The sequence below is a fragment of the Erinaceus europaeus genome, chromosome 9 (assembly GCF_950295315.1).
Source record: "Erinaceus europaeus chromosome 9, mEriEur2.1, whole genome shotgun sequence".
In the NCBI taxonomy this organism is placed as follows: domain Eukaryota; kingdom Metazoa; phylum Chordata; class Mammalia; order Eulipotyphla; family Erinaceidae; genus Erinaceus; species Erinaceus europaeus.
This window is the reverse complement of record NC_080170.1, coordinates 26,400,423-26,418,205: the sequence shown is the minus strand read 5'-3', so window position 1 is coordinate 26,418,205 and position 17,783 is coordinate 26,400,423. Positions and strand designations below refer to the sequence as shown.

Genomic DNA, 17,783 nt, shown 5'->3' with positions numbered 1-17,783 from the left:
CTAATGCTTACTTGCTTATTAAACAAGCCACGGTTCATCTCCAAAAACAACAGCCAAGCTAAATAGATAGTCTGATGATTCCAAAGTAACAACTGTACATACTCTCAAAATTAAGCTATCCTTTCTCCCCCTCCACCAACTGTTTTTATATAAACTGCTTCCTTTGATTTACATAAAATTCTTCTGCTAAGGAGTCGGGCAGTAGCACAGCGGGTTAAGTGCATGTGGCGCAAAATGCAAGGACCCGAGTAAGGATCCTGGTTCGAGCCCCCGGCTCACCACCTGCAGAGGAGTCGTTTTACAAGCAGTGAAGCAGGTCTGCAGGTGTCTATCTTTCTCTCCCCCTCTCTGTCTTCCCCTCCTCTATCCATTTCTCTCTGTCCTATCCAACACTGACGACATCAACAACAATAATAACTACAACAATAAAACAAGGGCAACAAAAGGGAATATTAAAAAAAAAAAAAAATCTGCAAATGGTAGGGAAGATAGCCTGAAAGAGGAAAAGGAAAGGCCACTACCCTATACTACAAAAACCAGGTCTAAGACTATCTACCACTCAGCAGATACCTTCTATTCTAGAGGTGTGAACACAAGTCTAATGAAAGGCTACTATAGTGAGGGAGATCGCATAGTGGTTATGCAAAAAAGTGTTCATGCCTGAGGCTCTAAAGTCCCAGGTTCAATGATGTTCACTACTATAGGCCAAAGCTGATCAGTGTTCTGGTCTCTGTATCTCTCATACACATTAAAATAAAACAAAGTATCTTTAAAAATAACAATTAGGGCTACTATAACAAGATGAAGTAGTACATCAAAGTGTAATGATAATCTCCATAGCTAGAAATGTATATGCCGATACCCCTACAAACGCACACATACAATAACTCTTCTCCCATAAAATTTTGTTTAATTTGCTATGATTCTAGTTCACTAAATGCAATTATATTTTAAAAGAATTCAATGAATATAAAAAAAAATAAAGTAGCTCCAACAATGCCCATATTTAGTGGGGAAGCAATTACAGAAGTCAGAACTTCCACCTTCTGCATCCCACAAAGACCCTCAGTCCATACTCCCAGAGGGATAAAGAATAGGAAAGCTTTCAAGGGAGGGGATGGGATACAGAGTTCTGGTAGTGAGAACTGTATGGAGCTGTACCCCTCTTATCCTATGGTCTTGTCAATATTTCTATTTTATAATTAAAAATTTTTTTAAATAAAATGAAAGGTTAAAAAAAAAAAGTAAATCCAATTTCTGATTTCAGAAAGAATATGGAGGCCCTTGATTTTTTTTAAGTAAGACATATCATTCGATTTTTTTAATAACTTTTAAGAATTTACTAGCATCATTTTACTAGTTGGTATGATTCAAACTGTACCAAAACAGAAGAAGAAAAAGTTAGTTCTTGAAACAGCTTACAATATTTAATTATACTAAGAAGTATCTCCTCTTGGCAAACTGCTTCACATAAACACCAGATTGTTTTCTCCTCTCACATTAAAAGACTTGCAATGTTTTAAATGTAAATTTAATTCTAGTTGTTCTTGGCCTTATTTTCCTACCTCTAAATCAAAAGTTAATTAGGAAAAGTACAACACCAGGACTATGAAAGCCCAGCTCCCAACAGCATAACCAGAATATTAACCTAGAACAACTTTGTTATCTATTCCTCCATTGGCCTCACTAGGATATTAAGTTTCCTGGAGGCTGCTATTGTGACTTTTGTCTCTTCCACACATCCTAACATTTAGAATTCAAAGCACATCAAACAGCAGAACTTTAGAGATCACAATTTCAAAGAAGTCCCAAGAGGAGCGGTGATTGGTTCAGGGTTTATGAATGGAAAGGCTAGAACTCAGATCTGGGTCCTCTGATGCCACGGCTGTGTTCTCCCTGGTTGGTCAGGCTGTTTCACTTCAAAGACTTATTTGCCCAGTTTTACATATGCATTATTTCCATTGTAAGAATTGTAGAAAATCTTTAAGTAGCAGGAACTAAGCCTGGTGTGGCTTTTGTATCTGCCTTATTTTCTTTTATTCCACAAAAGGCAGCTTGGGACACAAACTAACCATTCAATAAATGCATGTTGAATTAAAGTCTAAATTATTAATTAATAGTTATACTTCAGGGTACTACAACATGGGCACTAATATTAACATATATTAGACTGCCAAAAGATCATGATGCGGTTTTGCATAGAAAAACAGAGTAAGGGGCTCGGTGGTGGCACACTTGGTTGAGTGTACATGTTACAATGTGCAAGGACCCAGGTTCAAGCCCTTGGTCCCCACCTGCAGGGGGAAAGCTTCACAAGTGGTGAAGAAGGGCTGCAGGTGTCTCTCTGTCTCCCTCCCCTGTCCTTCTTGATTTCTGGCTGTCTCTATCCAATAAATAAAGATAATAAAATAATAATCTGCAGCGCCCCATCAAGATTGCCAGGGAACCTGACATGGTCATCTCCTCTGGACCTGCATTCAGACTTCAAGGAAGCTGGGCAGAAAGGACGAGAATGGGATGACGCATTCTCCCCCCGTTATTGTTACAAATAATTATACTGTCACAATTGATTAATAACACTTTGGCAGTGCCTGGTGGGAATGGAGAGTCAGAAGCACCCCTTCTCCCTTACACAGGGGCATATTTGAAAGTTACATTATGAAAGTAGGGAAGGTGGGTCAACATAGACGAACAAAAGAAGTCATGTTATAACCTGCCCCTCAAAGAAAGAATGCAGAGATTGAGGCCTCCCAGGTACAAGTTGACGTATCGAAACAAAGAAAGATTAATAGTTAAACTTTACCCAATCTAGATGAGCAGTGGTCCACGACTAGGCAAAGATCTGTATGCCCCCCATAGAAGATTAATGATAGCAAAAGTCAAAAACAATTCTAAGTATGACCTCCCCTGAGAACAGGGGGATATTAAGTACTGTACCATTCTTAACAGTAAAAGGGGAGTAACATGTAGCCTGCCAAAGCCACAAGACTATGATGCTTATTGCTACTTCCTTATGAGCTAGTTGTTTAGACAACCTAAATGTAACCTGAAAAAGTATAAAAGCTAATGCAGTTTCACTATTAAAATGAGTCCAGATTCACCCTCCAATAGAGTGTGGTGTCTATCTGTTCTCCCTCGCGCCGACTCCTGACCCACCGGGGAGGTCACCTTCCAAGACCCCTGACTCTCCTGCTGCTCATCTGCTGTGGTGGTCCACGGCAATAATCATAATAAAATAAATTTAAGGGGGTCGGGCGGTAGCTCAGTGGGTTAAGTGCACATGGTGCAAAGCACAAGGACCAGTGTAAGGATCCTAGGGAGATAGCTTCACAAGCAATGAAGCAGGTCTGCAGGTGTCTATCTTTCTCTCCCACTCTGTCTCCTCCTCTCTCAATTTCTCTCTGTCCTAGCCAACAAGGACATCAATAACAACAATAACTACAACAACAACAACAACAAAAAAAAACAATGGCAACAAAAGGGAAAACAATGGCCTCCAGGAGCAGTGGATTTGTAGTGCAGGCACCAAGCCCCAGCAATAGCCCTGATGATGAAAAAAAAAAAAAAAAGAAAGAAAAAATTTTAAAAAAGAGTTGAATATGTCATGGTTTTTCTGACAAAGCAGTATTTCTATCTATGAAATTATAACACTGTGAGTTACTGCTCTCAAGTAAGTATATTCTGGAGGAATGTTTTCAGCTTAATTACATAATTGTATAGTTCTTAAAGTATGTAGATTCATAAAAACCAAACACAAAAGCAATTCCCGAAAGAGTTAGCAACAGGAATGTATAAAAACTTTTATCCACTGAAGAGAAGAGATTACCTACTGGCTGGAGTTATACTGAAGGTGCCTTGTGAAAGAACAGCAATAGCTAGCCCACCTGTGGCTAAAGAAATACCAGCATGTCTCTTTCTTACTACTGACACACACTATTTCTGACAGTAGATGTGTGGGTTTTCCTGTAGCAGCCATTTCTCTCTCATACCAACTATGTGTTCCTATAGTTCAATTCAATTCAATTCAACTCAACCGAAATGAGCATAATTAGGTTATGGTCTCAGTTCCACATGGACACCTCCACTCCAGATGCCAGCTGTAAGTGGTAGGTTAGGGTTAGGGTTACCTTTGCTTTCAATCTGACTTGCCTACAAATGAGAGCTTCCCAAGACCTCCTTGGGTTCCATAATCAGCAAGAGTAGTTCTTAGAACTTGGAAGACAGCTTACTTAATACTGCTGGTAGGCTGCAAAGAATACATTAAGGCCCCCAGAGACACAACTTACTAGGGAAAAAGAGAGGCAGACTGGGGGTATGGACCGACCAGTCAACGCCCATGTGCAGCGGGGAAGCAATTATAGAAACCAGACCTTCTACCTTCTGCAACCCTCAACGACCCTGGGTCCATGCTCCCAGAGGGCTAGAGAATGGGAAAGCTACCATGGGAGGGGGTGGGTTATGGGGATTGGGTGGTGGGAATTGTGTGGAGTTGTACCCCTCCTACCTTATGTTTTTGTTCACTAATCCTTTCTTAAATAAAAAATTTTAAAAAAAAAGAATATAACTAAAAAAAAAAAAAAAGAATACATTAAGGCACATAAATGAGAAATATAAATTTTGGTCCATACTCCCAAAGGGGAAGAAAGGTTAGGGGAAGATGATCAGAGGGCTCTGAACTACAAATTCCATCAGGACCTAGAGAGAGAAGAGGGAAAAAGGAAGGACATTTGGAAGTAGTAATAGGTATAGGTTTGACTTAGAAAGGAAGAGAAGGCCTGAATATACAAAAAAAAAAAAAAAAAGCAAATGTCTATAAATATAGACAGTTATAGAAATAATAGTCAACCTACACCTGTGACCTTGGGAAAACTATTGCAGTTTCCAATAGAAGGAATAAGGGACACAGAACTCTGATGGTGGGAATGGTGTGGAATTATACTCCTTTCATAGTTTTGTAAATCAATATTAAATCACTAAAAAATAAAAATAAGTAGACTAAGCCGTAGTGCAGAGGGTTAAGCGCACATGGTGGGAAGCACATGGACCAGCGTAAGAATGGCTCCCCACCTGCAGGGGGGTCGCTTCACAGGCAGTGAAGCAGGTGTCTATTTTTGTCTTCCCCTCCTCTCTCCATTTCTCTAAGTCCTATCCAACAACAACAGCAATGTCAACAATAACAATAACAACAAGGGCAACAAAAATGGGAAAAAATGGCCCCTAGGAGCAGTGGATTCGTAGTGCAGATACCGAGTCCAGCAATAACCCAGGAGGTAGGAGGCAATAAATAAATAAATAAAAATAAAACACACATACAAATAAATAAGCAACCAAGTAAAGATATATGTAGAACAAAATCTGGAAGGCTCCTCCAATGCAGACATTTCTAGACCCACAGTATATAACACCTTCCCAGCAAACCCACAACCTCAACAAATTGTTCTTTAGGGATTACTATTGAAGATTTTATTGTAGAAAATGAGAAGAGATGGAAGCGCAGAAAACTCCAAGGTTCTTTTCTTATTATTTATTTATTTATTTGTTAATGGATAGAGACAGAGAGAAATTGAGAGAGAAGGGGGAGATAGAGAGGAAGAGAGACAGAGAGACACCTGCAGACCTGCTTCACAGCCTGTGAAGTGACTACCCTGCAGGTGGGGATCTGGGGACTTGAACCGGGATCCTAACTGGTCCTTGCGCTTTGCACCACATGCACTTAACCCGCTGTGCTACTGCCCGACTCCCAAAAACTCCAAGCTTCTAATCATGGTTTGATCTTTCAAGCAACCAGCACCAAAGAGCTCACCAAGAGCTGCGTGATTAGAACAGAAGGCACTCCTGTTCTAATCATCCACAAAATTCTAAGAGATTTAAGAGCTCTGTGTCAGGAGTCAGGGTTAAAGTTCAACTATTAGCAGTAACCTAATTGGAGACCAAATGTATAGATTTTTACATCAACTGACAACCCATTGACACAGATCTATCATATGTCAAATTAAAATCCCAGGAGAGTTAAGAACCTAAGTCTCCACTTTGTAAGTCCACTCATTTCTTTTCTTTGGTGGTTTTCCCATGTAGAGTTTGGTTTTGTTTTGCCCTTGGTTACCTAGTAAAGCCACTGTTTAAAAAATTCCAACCCTGTTTGAACTAAACTTAGAAAAAAAGGAGAACTGTCCTCCTCTAGACAGGAATTTCAGAGAGTCTGGACAAGCAGGGCATTTTGGTCACAGCTGCAGTGCCAACTGAGTGGAGGCTAGGAGAGACCCCCGCATGGCTAAAGTGGGTTAAGGAGAGGTAGTGGGGGTGGGGGAAGCAGGGGTGTGAAGACAAAGGTCCTCAGAGCTAGCCTACATGGGACTGGAAAATCCCTGCAAAGGACATAAGAGTGCTGTAAGACTTCCCCTGGCAACTGAATAAGAGGTCATTTTAGTCTGTCTGCAAACTATGTGCCAGTTTTGCTTTTTTGTGTGTCTGTTTTGTTTTGTTTTTAAGTAATTATTTAAATTCTCTATTTGCTGGATTTCTTGTTGAAATACTGAAACAACTGGTGTCCAGTATAATGCTAGTATGAGGAAGAAAGGATAGGATGTTAAAAGCACTGAATGTAGTTCATTTCTTTGCCCTCTGTGTAGCACTTCTAAGCAGTTAGCACTTAAAGGTCCCATAAAACGTGTGGCTTCAAAACAGTAAAACAGACCAATTTAGGACACAGTCTTGCTGATGGAACACTGGCTTGGAAAGCTGTGTGGCTATTCAATTCAATATTACTCAGCACCCCTGAGTACCTGGGACAGACTGGAGGAAAAAGGAAGAAAAAGGAAAAGCAATACAAACTGCTTTGTGCTTCGAAGTTCCTTCAAGCCAAATCGATCTTTACCTTGTAGTGTCTATAGCACAGAGGGGAAAATCAGAAGATCCTCTATATGTTTAGAAAGAATTTAAACACATATTAATGGGCTCGTAAAATAGCATAATGGTAATGCAAGAAGACTTTCATGCCTGAGGCTCTGAGGTCCCAGGTTCAATCTCCAGCACCACCATAAACCAGAGCTGAGCAGTGCTCAATGTAATAAGTATACTAAATGATATTTTATTTCAATCCTAGTCTATATTACCATTTATTTATTTGTTGCCTCCAGGGTTGCTGGGGGCTCAGTGTCTGCACTACAAATCCACTGTTCCTGGAAGCCAGTTTTTCCATTGGCTAAGACAGAGAGAAATTGAGAGAGATGGGGAAGATAAAGAGGAAGAAAGAAAAACAGACACCTGCAGACCTGCTTCACCACTTGCAAAGTGGCCCCCCGCCCCACCTGCAGGTGGAGAGAGCTGGGGGCTGGAATCTGGATCTTTGCACAGTCCTTGTGCCACTGTCACCCCCACCACCACAGGCCCAATCTGCTTTATAAACAACACTTTTTGTCAGAAACATGTTCTTTGACCATTAAACCCCTCATTTCAGCTGTGTGTGCTTGAAATTCTTGATAGTATTAGCTGTGACAGCATATATTCTGGTTAATAAGTGTCCTGAAAATCCTATCAAAATTAAAATCTTTTTATTTCTAGTGAAGACTCTGATTATAACTCAAAGAGCAAAAGTTCCTCAGAAATCTGTGCCCTCAGCTCAGAGGCAGTGGATACTCAGACATAGCAGAAATAGTCTCCTTGCCTTGATGGTAACAAACAGTATCCTCTTCACTCAAGCTTACAGAGAAACTGATGCCTCCTTGTGGGAAGAAAAGAAGTCAAAAGGAACAGTAACACGAAAAATTTCAGTAGCCTGTTTTCAAAGTTGGTCTACTCATATACAAGTTTTCTCCCTAGTCAGACAAAACTTACTCTAAGCCTGTACAAAATGAGCTCTGAGCCAAACAGGAAACAAGTATATGACAACATTAACAAATGAAGCATTTTCTCATTGTATCTCCACTAAGTTATTATATCGTCTTTAAGAAATATGTTTAAGAAAGGGCAAAACAGACTTATATCTTGATATGAATAAACATAAAATGATTATTTTTCCAAATCTTCTACTGTAGATTACTAAAACAAAGCCTGAAAATTACTTCTGAATTATGGCGTGTACTAAATTTATAATATGAATTATTTCAATAGATTTATACTTTAAAACATAATTAGAATAAACAAAAGTAAATTTTCATACCTAGCAGAAAACTCCGCAAAGTATATACAGAAAAAAACATACCTCTGCTCTTTGAATGTTATTTTAAAGCTATCCTGAATCGAAAACACTAAAACTTACTTGAAGATACTATATCTTTATTATAAATATTATTTCTTGAAAGGCAGTCTTGTGATACGGGTATGCAGGAATCTTTTTTTTTTTTTTACTCCTAAGTCATCTTCAATAGCATTATTACAAAACACATAGCATTATTACAAAACACAGACTTCAATGATAGTAAGGAAATAAGGATAACAAATCCTAACACTATAATTTGACCACTCTGGATAATTGCTTGACTGACTAACATCTCAATAGCTCTGAAAAACTGTGGTATTAAGTTTAGTGAAGCACTTCAGACTGTGTCCAGAGACTTCAGGTGTGGAACGACAACCCTTCAGCTTCATCACCCGGGTGAGACCTTTCCTTTCTTAGTATTCTCTAATTCCATCCCAGGTGGTTCACTTCCTAACAAAGTCCCAAAACCTAGATATAGACCAGGTTCTGTGAGAGAGAGCATATGTTCACACGTATCCATTAACTAGTGCAAAATATATACCTGAAAGCAGAAGTACACTAGAGTTTGCAGTGAGTACCCACCTAACACTTCCTCTCCACTATTCCAACCTTTGGGTCCATGATTGCTCAACAATTTGTTTGGCTTTGTATGTTAACTCTCTTTTCAGCCACCAGGTGCCAGATGCCATCAGGATGCTGGCCAGGCATCCCTGGACTGAAGACCCCACCAATGTGTCCTGGAGCTCCGCTTCCCCAGAGACCCACACTACTAGGGAAAGAGAGAGGCATACTGGGAGTATGGACCGACCAGTCAACGTCCATGTTCAGCAAGGAAGCAATTACAGAATCCAGACCCCCCACTTTCTGCAACCCACAAGGACCCTGGGTCCATGCTCCCATAGGGATAGAGAATGGGAAAGCTATTGGGGAGGGGATGAGATATGGAGATTTGGTGGCAGGAACTGTGTGGAGTTGTAATCCCCCCTCATCCTATGATTTTGTCAATATCTCCTTTCTTAAATAAATTTTAAAAAAAAGTTTAGTGGGGAGTTGGGCGGTAGCGCAGCAGGTTAAGCGCAGGTGGCGCAAAGCGCGTAAGGATCCCGATTCAAGCCCCCGGCTCCCCACCTGCAGGGGAGTTGCTTCACAGGCAGTGAAGCAGGTCTGCAAGTGTCTGTCTTTCTCTGTCCCTCTCTGTCTTCCCCTGCTCATTCCATTTCTCTCTGTCCTATCCAACAACAACGACATCAATAATAACTACAACAATAATAAAAAAAAAACAAGGGCAACAAAAGGGAATATTTTTTTTTAATTTTAAAAATTAAAAAAAAGTTTAGTGAAGCAAGTATATTACCGCAATGTAAATTAGCCAAATACATAGGAAAAACACCTGTCACTTTAAAAGCCACCAGTTCCACAGAGTTGTTTTTTTTCAATATTTATTTATTATTTCATAGGACAGAGAGAAATTGAGAGGAAAAGGGGATAGAGAGGGAGAGAAATCTGCAGCCCTGCTTCACCACTCAGGAAGCTTTTCACTGGCAGGTGGGGGCAGGGGGCTTGAGCCCAGATCCTTGTGCATGCTAATATGGGCACTTACTTAACCAGGTGCACCACCACCTGGTCCCTCCAATTTCACAGTCTATAGTTGAATGCATAGCAATGGTTAAAGCATAAAAACTCAATAATTGTATTAATCATTTCTTCCCACAACTTAAGACACAAATCATAAACAAGTTTCTAAACCAAATTTCTAGAACACACAATTCTGAGGAAATAGTCATCTCTCATTGAGCCAGCCATCGGACTGTTTTCCTCTTTTTTGATCAGGAATACACTATTCATACCAAAGTTCATGTCTATTTAGCATCAAGTATTGTGTTTTTAAAAAGATGAAACAGAGGAGCTCTATGTTTGCGTTCAAAACACCACAGGAATCACTGGCAACATCTAAAATGAAAAACAGCCCTCTCTAATGTTCAGAGCCAGCTGCTACTGTCCAGAATCTGATTCCTTCCAACAAAGCAGTGAAGCTACATGAGCCCCAGGTTCAATGAGAATAGCATCTCCTAAGGCAAGTGTCTGCAAAGTTCTTCTGTGCAAGCCCAGATGGTTAATAATTCACACTTTATAAGCCACATAGTCTCTGTGCCAACCTCTAACGGCCCTGTGAACCTAAGCAGCCAACACAAGATGTCACAGGAATGAATGTGGCTATTAGCCAAGAAGACTTTGTGGACCCTACAAATTGAATTTCAGTAACTTTCACTTGTTGTAATCTTTTTTTTTTCTTTTGATAATTTTCACTCATTTGAAAAAGTAAAAAATCACCAACAGTTCACCAGTAATACAAAGCAGGTTATTATTTCACACACACACTCTGGTCTAAAGCCCAGTTTTTCTTCTTCCTCCCTTCTTCCCTCCCCCCCCCCCCCATGTATACAAACTTACAAATTATGTGCTTTCTCTCTTAGAAAAAAAAAAAAATCAATCCTTTTTCCTTTTTTTTTTTTTTTTTTAGGTTTCTGATGCCCACTCTTATTTCTTTCCCATCATTCCCAAGAGCACAACAGAATAATGAAGAAGTCAGAAAAACAAAGAGCTTGGTCTGAAGAAGAGGCACAAGCCCCTCTTTTGTTACATTTTAGATGTGTATTTTTTTTTTACAAGATACATATTCATTTCAAATCTCCATTTTATCCCTAAAAGAAAAAGGGTTGGACAAGGGAGATAATATCAGGGTTATGCAAAAAAAAAAAAAAAAAAAATTTCCTGTCTGAGGCCCTGAGGTCCCAAATTCAGTGCTCTACACCACCATAAGCCAGAGCTGAGCAGTACTGGCTCAATCTCTGTTTATCTTTCATTCTGTGTCTTTCTCTTTAAAATGAAACAAATGAAATGTATTTAAAGAAAAATGGTTACAATATACAACCATGGGAAAGTATTTCTGATGGTATGACTATATATTTCTGATAGTAAGGCTTAGGTAGGAGAGAAATACGATTTGTGAAGAATTCCCAATTACAGTTCAGAAGCAAGACCTTGTTCAGTCTTTGACAAGTATCTTGCAACTTCAAGGTAGCATAAAGTCCTGGGTAAAGAAAGAAAGATAGTGAATTTAGATTAAATCATCGAAAAAAAAAAAAAGCCACCAATAATCTCAATGCCTGCATACTACTTTTCATAATTCATAATGGGCTGGAAACTTAGCATAAATTGAAATTTACTTTGTGATCAAAGAACAGGAAATGTATTATGGGAAAACAAAAACTAAGTTCTTTTAAGAATGTATAATTTCTTAAACATACAGAGAAAGTATGATTTACATATACCAACTACATTAAAAAGTAATAGTGACCAAGAGGTGGCTCAGAAGGTAGAAGGTTTGAATTGCTTGGTGCCCTCGTCTGACTCACACTAGCACTGCAAATGCCTCAGGAGCGGTGTTCTGTCCCCTCTGCCTCTTTTTCAAGAAACAAAACTCTAGAAAAAAATGAAATTAGAAACAATCTTAACCGAATAAAGTAAGAAGAAGGATTTCTTAGAAGAGTGGTCCAGGAAGTGGTGCAGTGATAAAACTTTAGACTCTCAAGCATGAGGTCCCGGCAGCACATGTACCAGAGTGATGTCTGGTTCTTTCTCTCTCTCTCTTCCTATCTTTCTCATAAATAAATAAATAAGATCTTTTTAAAAAAAAAAAATTCCTAGGAGGTATGTTTAAACAATGAATAGAATTTCAAAAACAGGCCAACACAAAAACCTGAGATTACAATACAGTTAGTTATATACACATACATATATGTCACTGTAGAACATATGGATGTTCAATTCTACTAGAGATTGCTGAACTGACTCACCACCAGACTTTTGCTTCCATCAGCAGAATGAAAGCTACCATTTTGCCAAATTTACCAAATGTTCATTTTTTAAATGGTTTAGTCAATGTGATAGAAAAGAATAATTCAATTCTCATCCCCTATCCTCATATTCTCTAGAGGCTTTTTTTTAAAATATTTGCTTTTATACTATGAAGTAAAGAAAAACAAACAAGGTAGCTCATTTGGCTAGTGTTCTTTTTCTGGCTTTATCATGTACACAACCCAAGTTCAAGCCTGGATCCCACTGTATTGAAGGAAACTTCAGTGACACATGGTGTCTTTCCCTCTGCCTCTTTCTATTTCTATCTGAAAAATGTCAACCTGGGCTAGTAATGCCCAAATGATAACAACAAACCAACAAACAAGCATAGTTCTATGAAGCTAGAACCCAGGACACAGAAAACATGCAGCGGACAATTGTTTCTCCCTTCCAGAAGTTTCTCCAGGAAGACCTTGATCTTTTGCTCTCCACCCTGTAAATTGCTGGTGTTCCTGATTAGATAGAGGCAAACCTTTCCTTTCCTTCTTGAATGTGCCAGAGTAAATTAAAGAGTTTATAAATGACCATGGTTGAAAAATACTAGTCTTGACAGAAGCATCTGAAACCACTTCCTCCATTTTTGCCCAGACCTGGGTTTCTCCCCAATTTAGATCATGGAATAGATGCTAAGGTATTCAGAAAGCATTACAAACTGCCTGGTGGAAAGAGTTCTGTCCTCTATACGGCAGAAAAATAAATCATGGTAGAACCTGAGAGTTTTGCCTTGAAAGATCCAAGGACAATGGGATTTTCAGGGAAAACGTCCATAAGTTATACTAGGAAAAACAGTTGATCTTGACCAAAATATAGTTTAGCTTTATTTTTCACTAAGAATATAGTTATGATTTAAAAGGGATAAACAGTATCCAGCAGAACTCCTCAATAAATATGAGTTAAAAGCAGTATTCTTAACTCTGGTCAGTACAGTATCAAATCTAAGAGAAACTGTAGTCCAAAAAACTTATTAATGTGATTCAAATAGCACACTCCCTACTTCAGTGGAAAAAATGAAAAATCGCTACAAATAGTTGCTTTTAAAATAAAAAATCCATTCCAGCAGTACTGTAATGTCACTTTGCCTCAAATACAGATATATTTATTTAATCCAGTAATGTTCAACCCTTGGTGGTTCTGCCCCACCAGTGACATTTGGCTTTTTATTATTATTATTTATTTTTGAGATATTTGTCATCACCACAGCTAGAGGGTACTCTTGACATCTAGTGGGTAGAGGCCAAAGATACTGTTACACACCCTGTAGTGAACAGAACACCCAATATAAAGAATTTTCTGGTTCAAAATATCAGTAGAGTCAATAAGCCATGAGTTTAATCTATTTATAGATATCTTCATAGCTTGCATGTTAATGAGCAGAAAGAACTAAATATAATAAGCACTGTCCTCAATGACTCCTATTAAGATAGCAACTTCAAATTTAAAGTTCTCTTGACACTATGACAATTAAATAAAAGTTACCAATTTGATGGTTTTTAGTTGCAACATTTTGTGGAAAGAATAAAACATAATTCATAAACCCAGCCATGTTATCAAGGAGTGCTTCATCTACATTCTTTTAGCTTATCACCTTTACTTTCATAAAATTTCATAATTAAGCTGACTACAGGTAGATCCATCCACCACAAATGAATATTTTCCTGCATTTGGACAACAACTGACTTGTGCATTTCGTCCCATCTAGCTCAACTAGTTCTCAGATTTTAGCAGTGGGTGTTGTGGTGGTCATTTACTAAGGAAAACTATCCTATCTTAAATGTATCTTAAATGTCCTTTCTCCCATACTGCAATCCTTCAAACTTTGCTGTCTGGCTCCATAAAATTTCAAAGCCAGAGTGGGAAAGGAAGATGGTTTTGATAGAATATTTAAAGACACTTACAACAAAGAGATGCTACTCATTAAAAACTTAGAGGGGGTGTCACAGCCAAAGGCTAAAGATGTCCCTCTAAAAGTAACCAAGACCCGGGACGAGGTGGTACTGCACCTGGTTAAGCACACACATCACAGTGCGCAAGGACCCAGGTTCAAGCCCCTGATCCCCACCTGCAGGTTGAAAAGATTCACAAGTGGTGAAGCAAGGCTGCAGGTGTCACTCTGTCTCTCCCTCTCTATCATCCTCCTTCCCTCTCGATTTCTGCCTGTCTCTATACAATAAATAAATAAAGATAAAAAATAAAAAATTAAATAAAAAATAAAAGTAACCAAGAGATTCAGAGAATAATTAATTTCCTAGTAGGTTTTAGGGCTGTTTTAACAGCAACAAAGTCATCTTTCTGAGAATTTTTTTAAAGTGTTCTCCGTTTCCAACTTTGCTGAAAGCATCCAGTTATCTAGTTTTCAGATATTTCACTAGAAGAAAATTCCAAAGATATAAATAAAATCACTTCAAAATTAAAGAAACCACACAGGGTTCAGAAATTCATTTTGACACCATGAGATATATGAAAGAAAGGAAAGCATGGGGAAATCGACAGAAATCCATATGAATGTTTAAGTATCTCAAGCTAAGCAGATATTTCAGGAGTTTAGAAAGATAGGCAATGTAGTCCACTGAAATTTTCCAAAGCATACATAAATGAAGGCAATATTACCAGTTGTCAACATCAGACTTTAAAACGGGAACAGAAAGCTCTGTCCTTATGTCTAAAGTCCAAGCAAAGAAGCACCCTATTGACTTAGATGTTTTTAAAAATTCCAAATTGTCAACAACTTTAAAAAAGAAACAGTAAGGCAGAAGGCCATTTAAATGCAAAATCTGATTTCAAAGAGCTGAGGACAGAGAATGCCAAAGTGGGATACACCAAGATATCTCCAAAGTTTGGGAATGTTAATAAAGCAAAAGCTTAGACAAGCGTGCGGTGAGCCTCTTAGAAATCTACATAAATGTAACAAGTTTTTGCTGTACTGCAACTGAAGTAGGCTACTGGCTGCAGTTCCAACTTCTGAAAGGTAAAAAAAAAAAAAAAAAAAAAGGAAACCAGGCTTCGGGAAAAGGGTAGCCAATGCGGACACGCTGTGTGTCCCCAGCTTCTCCCCCAGATCTCCAAGGAGGAAAGCTGCCTCCTGGAGGGGCCAGTTAACCAGACAGCCTCAATGAAAACAACCCGAGCGCTGTTTTTGGCAGGAGGTAGGTGTTACCGGCTGCTCCCTGGGGCGCTGGAAGGAATGTGTCAGCATCAATCAGAAACTACACTGAGCCCCGTGTTTGGGGCACAGAGGGAGCCCTGCCTCGCGAAGAGCTCCAGCCAACTAACTTTGGGGTGGAGGGGAGGCACAGGGGAAGGGGAACACAACAGAGTTGCAATGAAAAGGTTGATGCCAAAGACCTGGGAGATCCGAAGGATACCCCTACAGCTAGTGCTGAAGGGAAACTGGTGCGCGCCGCGCTCCGGTTACTGGCAACTCCGAGGGGCGCGCAGGGCGGAGGCGCCCCACTTCCCTCCAGGGACCACAGCACCACCCAGGCGCATTCCTGGGAACAACGTCTGCGCCCCAGGGAAGGAAGAACAACAGCCCTCGCTCGGTTTAGCGGGGTGGGGTGGAGGGGTGCGAAGTCCCTACCTACTCACCTCAGTGTCCCCAAACAGGAACCCCCCACCATCCCATACAAGCAGGGCGCACAAAGACAGTGACTGAATGTGAACTGCCCACCGCTCCGAGCCCACGGGCCAGAGGCGGGAAACGCCAATGCTCACCTGTGGGGATGCCAGAGGGTTTCTCCAAGTCTGCACCCCGACAGATGTCCCAACACGGGACGAGGAGCAGCAGCAGCAGCAGCCCCCGCCGCATCTCCGCCACGCACCACCCCATCTCGGGGGCCTCGAGGGCGCGCGCCGATTCAGGCACTCCCGGCGCGGCTGGAGCACTTCTCGCGAGAGCGCCGGGTGCGCGGTCCGCCCTAGCGGCCAAGTTCGCTTAGCCCCCAGGCAGCGGGAGTGAGAGCGCTGGGCGGCGGGAGAGGCAAGAGGTCCCGGGTGGAGGGAGCGGAGCGGGCGGCCGGGAGCCCTCTGCGCCGCGGCGACTTATAGGCTCCCCGAGGGGGCGGCGACGGGGCGGGACGCGCTCTGGCTATTGGCCGCAGGCTGATCCCCGCGCCGCTGCCTACGCCTGCGGTCGCCTCGGCTCGCCTCCGCCCGCCTCCGCCGGCCTCCCGTCTGGATTTGTTTGTTTGCCGCGGACTATTTAAGGCGCTGTCTGCGGCTACGTGGAGCGCCTCACGCAGCGCTCCTGGCCGGAGCCGGGTCCTGCTATTCGAGAGGGGGCCTGGGAGCAGGGGCGGGGGCGGGGGCGGAGCCCCCTGCAGGCGGGAGGACGTGCAGTCAGTCCCTCTCTCTACCCCACTCTCCGTTTCTGCTTTCCAGCCTGTGGGACTTTAATATGTCATGCTCGAGTTATGAGACCAGGCATCTAACTTCGTAAGAAATTAAAAAAAAAAAAGTCACCAAGGACCTTCCCCTCCTTTATTGGGGGATTAATGTTTTACATTCGACTGCAAATACAATAGTTTGTACATGCATAACATTTCTCAGTTTTCCACGTAACAATACAACCCCCATTAGATCCTCTGTCATCCTTTTCCAGGACCTGTACCCCCCCCCCCCAACAACACACACACCTAACCTCAGAGTCTTTTCCTTTGATGCAATGCACCAACTCCAGTCCAGGTTCTGCTTAGTGTTTTCTCTTGTTTTACAACTTCTGTCTGTGACCAGGGACTTTTAAGTGAACAGCAGCAGCAGCTTCATAATCTCCACGTTTATCAGCTTTGCTTGCTTTTATTTACATTAATGAGAGAGGAAGAGACACCAGAGCACTGCTCTGCTCTAGTTTAGGGTGGTGGCTGGGAATTGAGCCTGCGACCTCCGAGCCTCAGGCATAACCAATATGTCTTTGGCCTAACCAATATGCTATCTCCCAAGCCCCCAGCTTTGCTTTCTTTCTGGGTGTGGGTTAAATAAAGCATCCATTGGAAGAATGATTATTGTAGCTTCTGTTGCGCGTCTGAAACTCTTGGACTTCCACCCTTAGTCTAAATAAGCCCCAGATTGTTTGAGGGTGAGCCCCCCTCTCTCACTCTCTCTTCCTTTGCTTCTATCCTCATCCTCCAGAAAGCAGACCAGTAACTTCGAACAGTAAGAATGTGCTTTTTCTCCAAATTTAGAGTCTATGCACTGGACAGAAGCTGACTGCAAACGGTCATACCCCCCTCCCACACACCATTGCTTAATGCAGAAGCCTAGTACCATCACGTTGTAAAAGGAAACCCCTGGTTTTGTTTTGCTTTGTAAACTCAAGGCGTTTTTTTTGTTTGTTTGTTTTTTGTCCAGTGAACATTTCTTCCTTCTCAGCCTATGCCAAAAGAGTCCTAAACTCTCTCCAGTAATGGCTTGTAAGTCCTGTGGAATTGGAGTCCAGTGCGTGTAACCTGGGGCTGTGCCTTACACCATCTGTCTCCATCCAGCCAACGTGGAAAATTACTCCCAGCAATGTGGGAACTATCTCTCAGCACCCTGGCGTGTCCTCCCCCTGCTCCCAGTTTTGACTCCTGTCCCAGAAAAATCCTTTTTTTTTCTTCTGTATTATTTTTCATGATCTGCTGGTTTGCCTTGTGTTTAATTCATTGAGATGGACAAAAGTAAAACAAAAATTAAG

General features: G+C 41.1%; 1 protein-coding gene across 2 annotated transcripts in view; it reads right to left on the bottom strand.

Annotated features, from left to right (window-relative positions):
- PLOD2 (procollagen-lysine,2-oxoglutarate 5-dioxygenase 2) overlaps positions 1-16,244 on the bottom strand; it is a 95,846-nt gene extending 79,602 nt beyond the window's left edge. Inside the window, exon 1 of one of the 2 annotated variants that reach the window (XM_016186005.2) lies at positions 15,827-16,244. In XM_016186005.2, coding sequence (XP_016041491.2) covers positions 15,827-15,941 — 115 coding nt within the window. In that variant the 5' untranslated portion in view covers positions 15,942-16,244. The remainder of the gene's footprint in view (positions 1-15,826) is intronic. The other variant, XM_060197551.1, reaches the window with a different exon arrangement.
- Between the last annotated feature and the right edge of the window lie 1,539 nt (positions 16,245-17,783).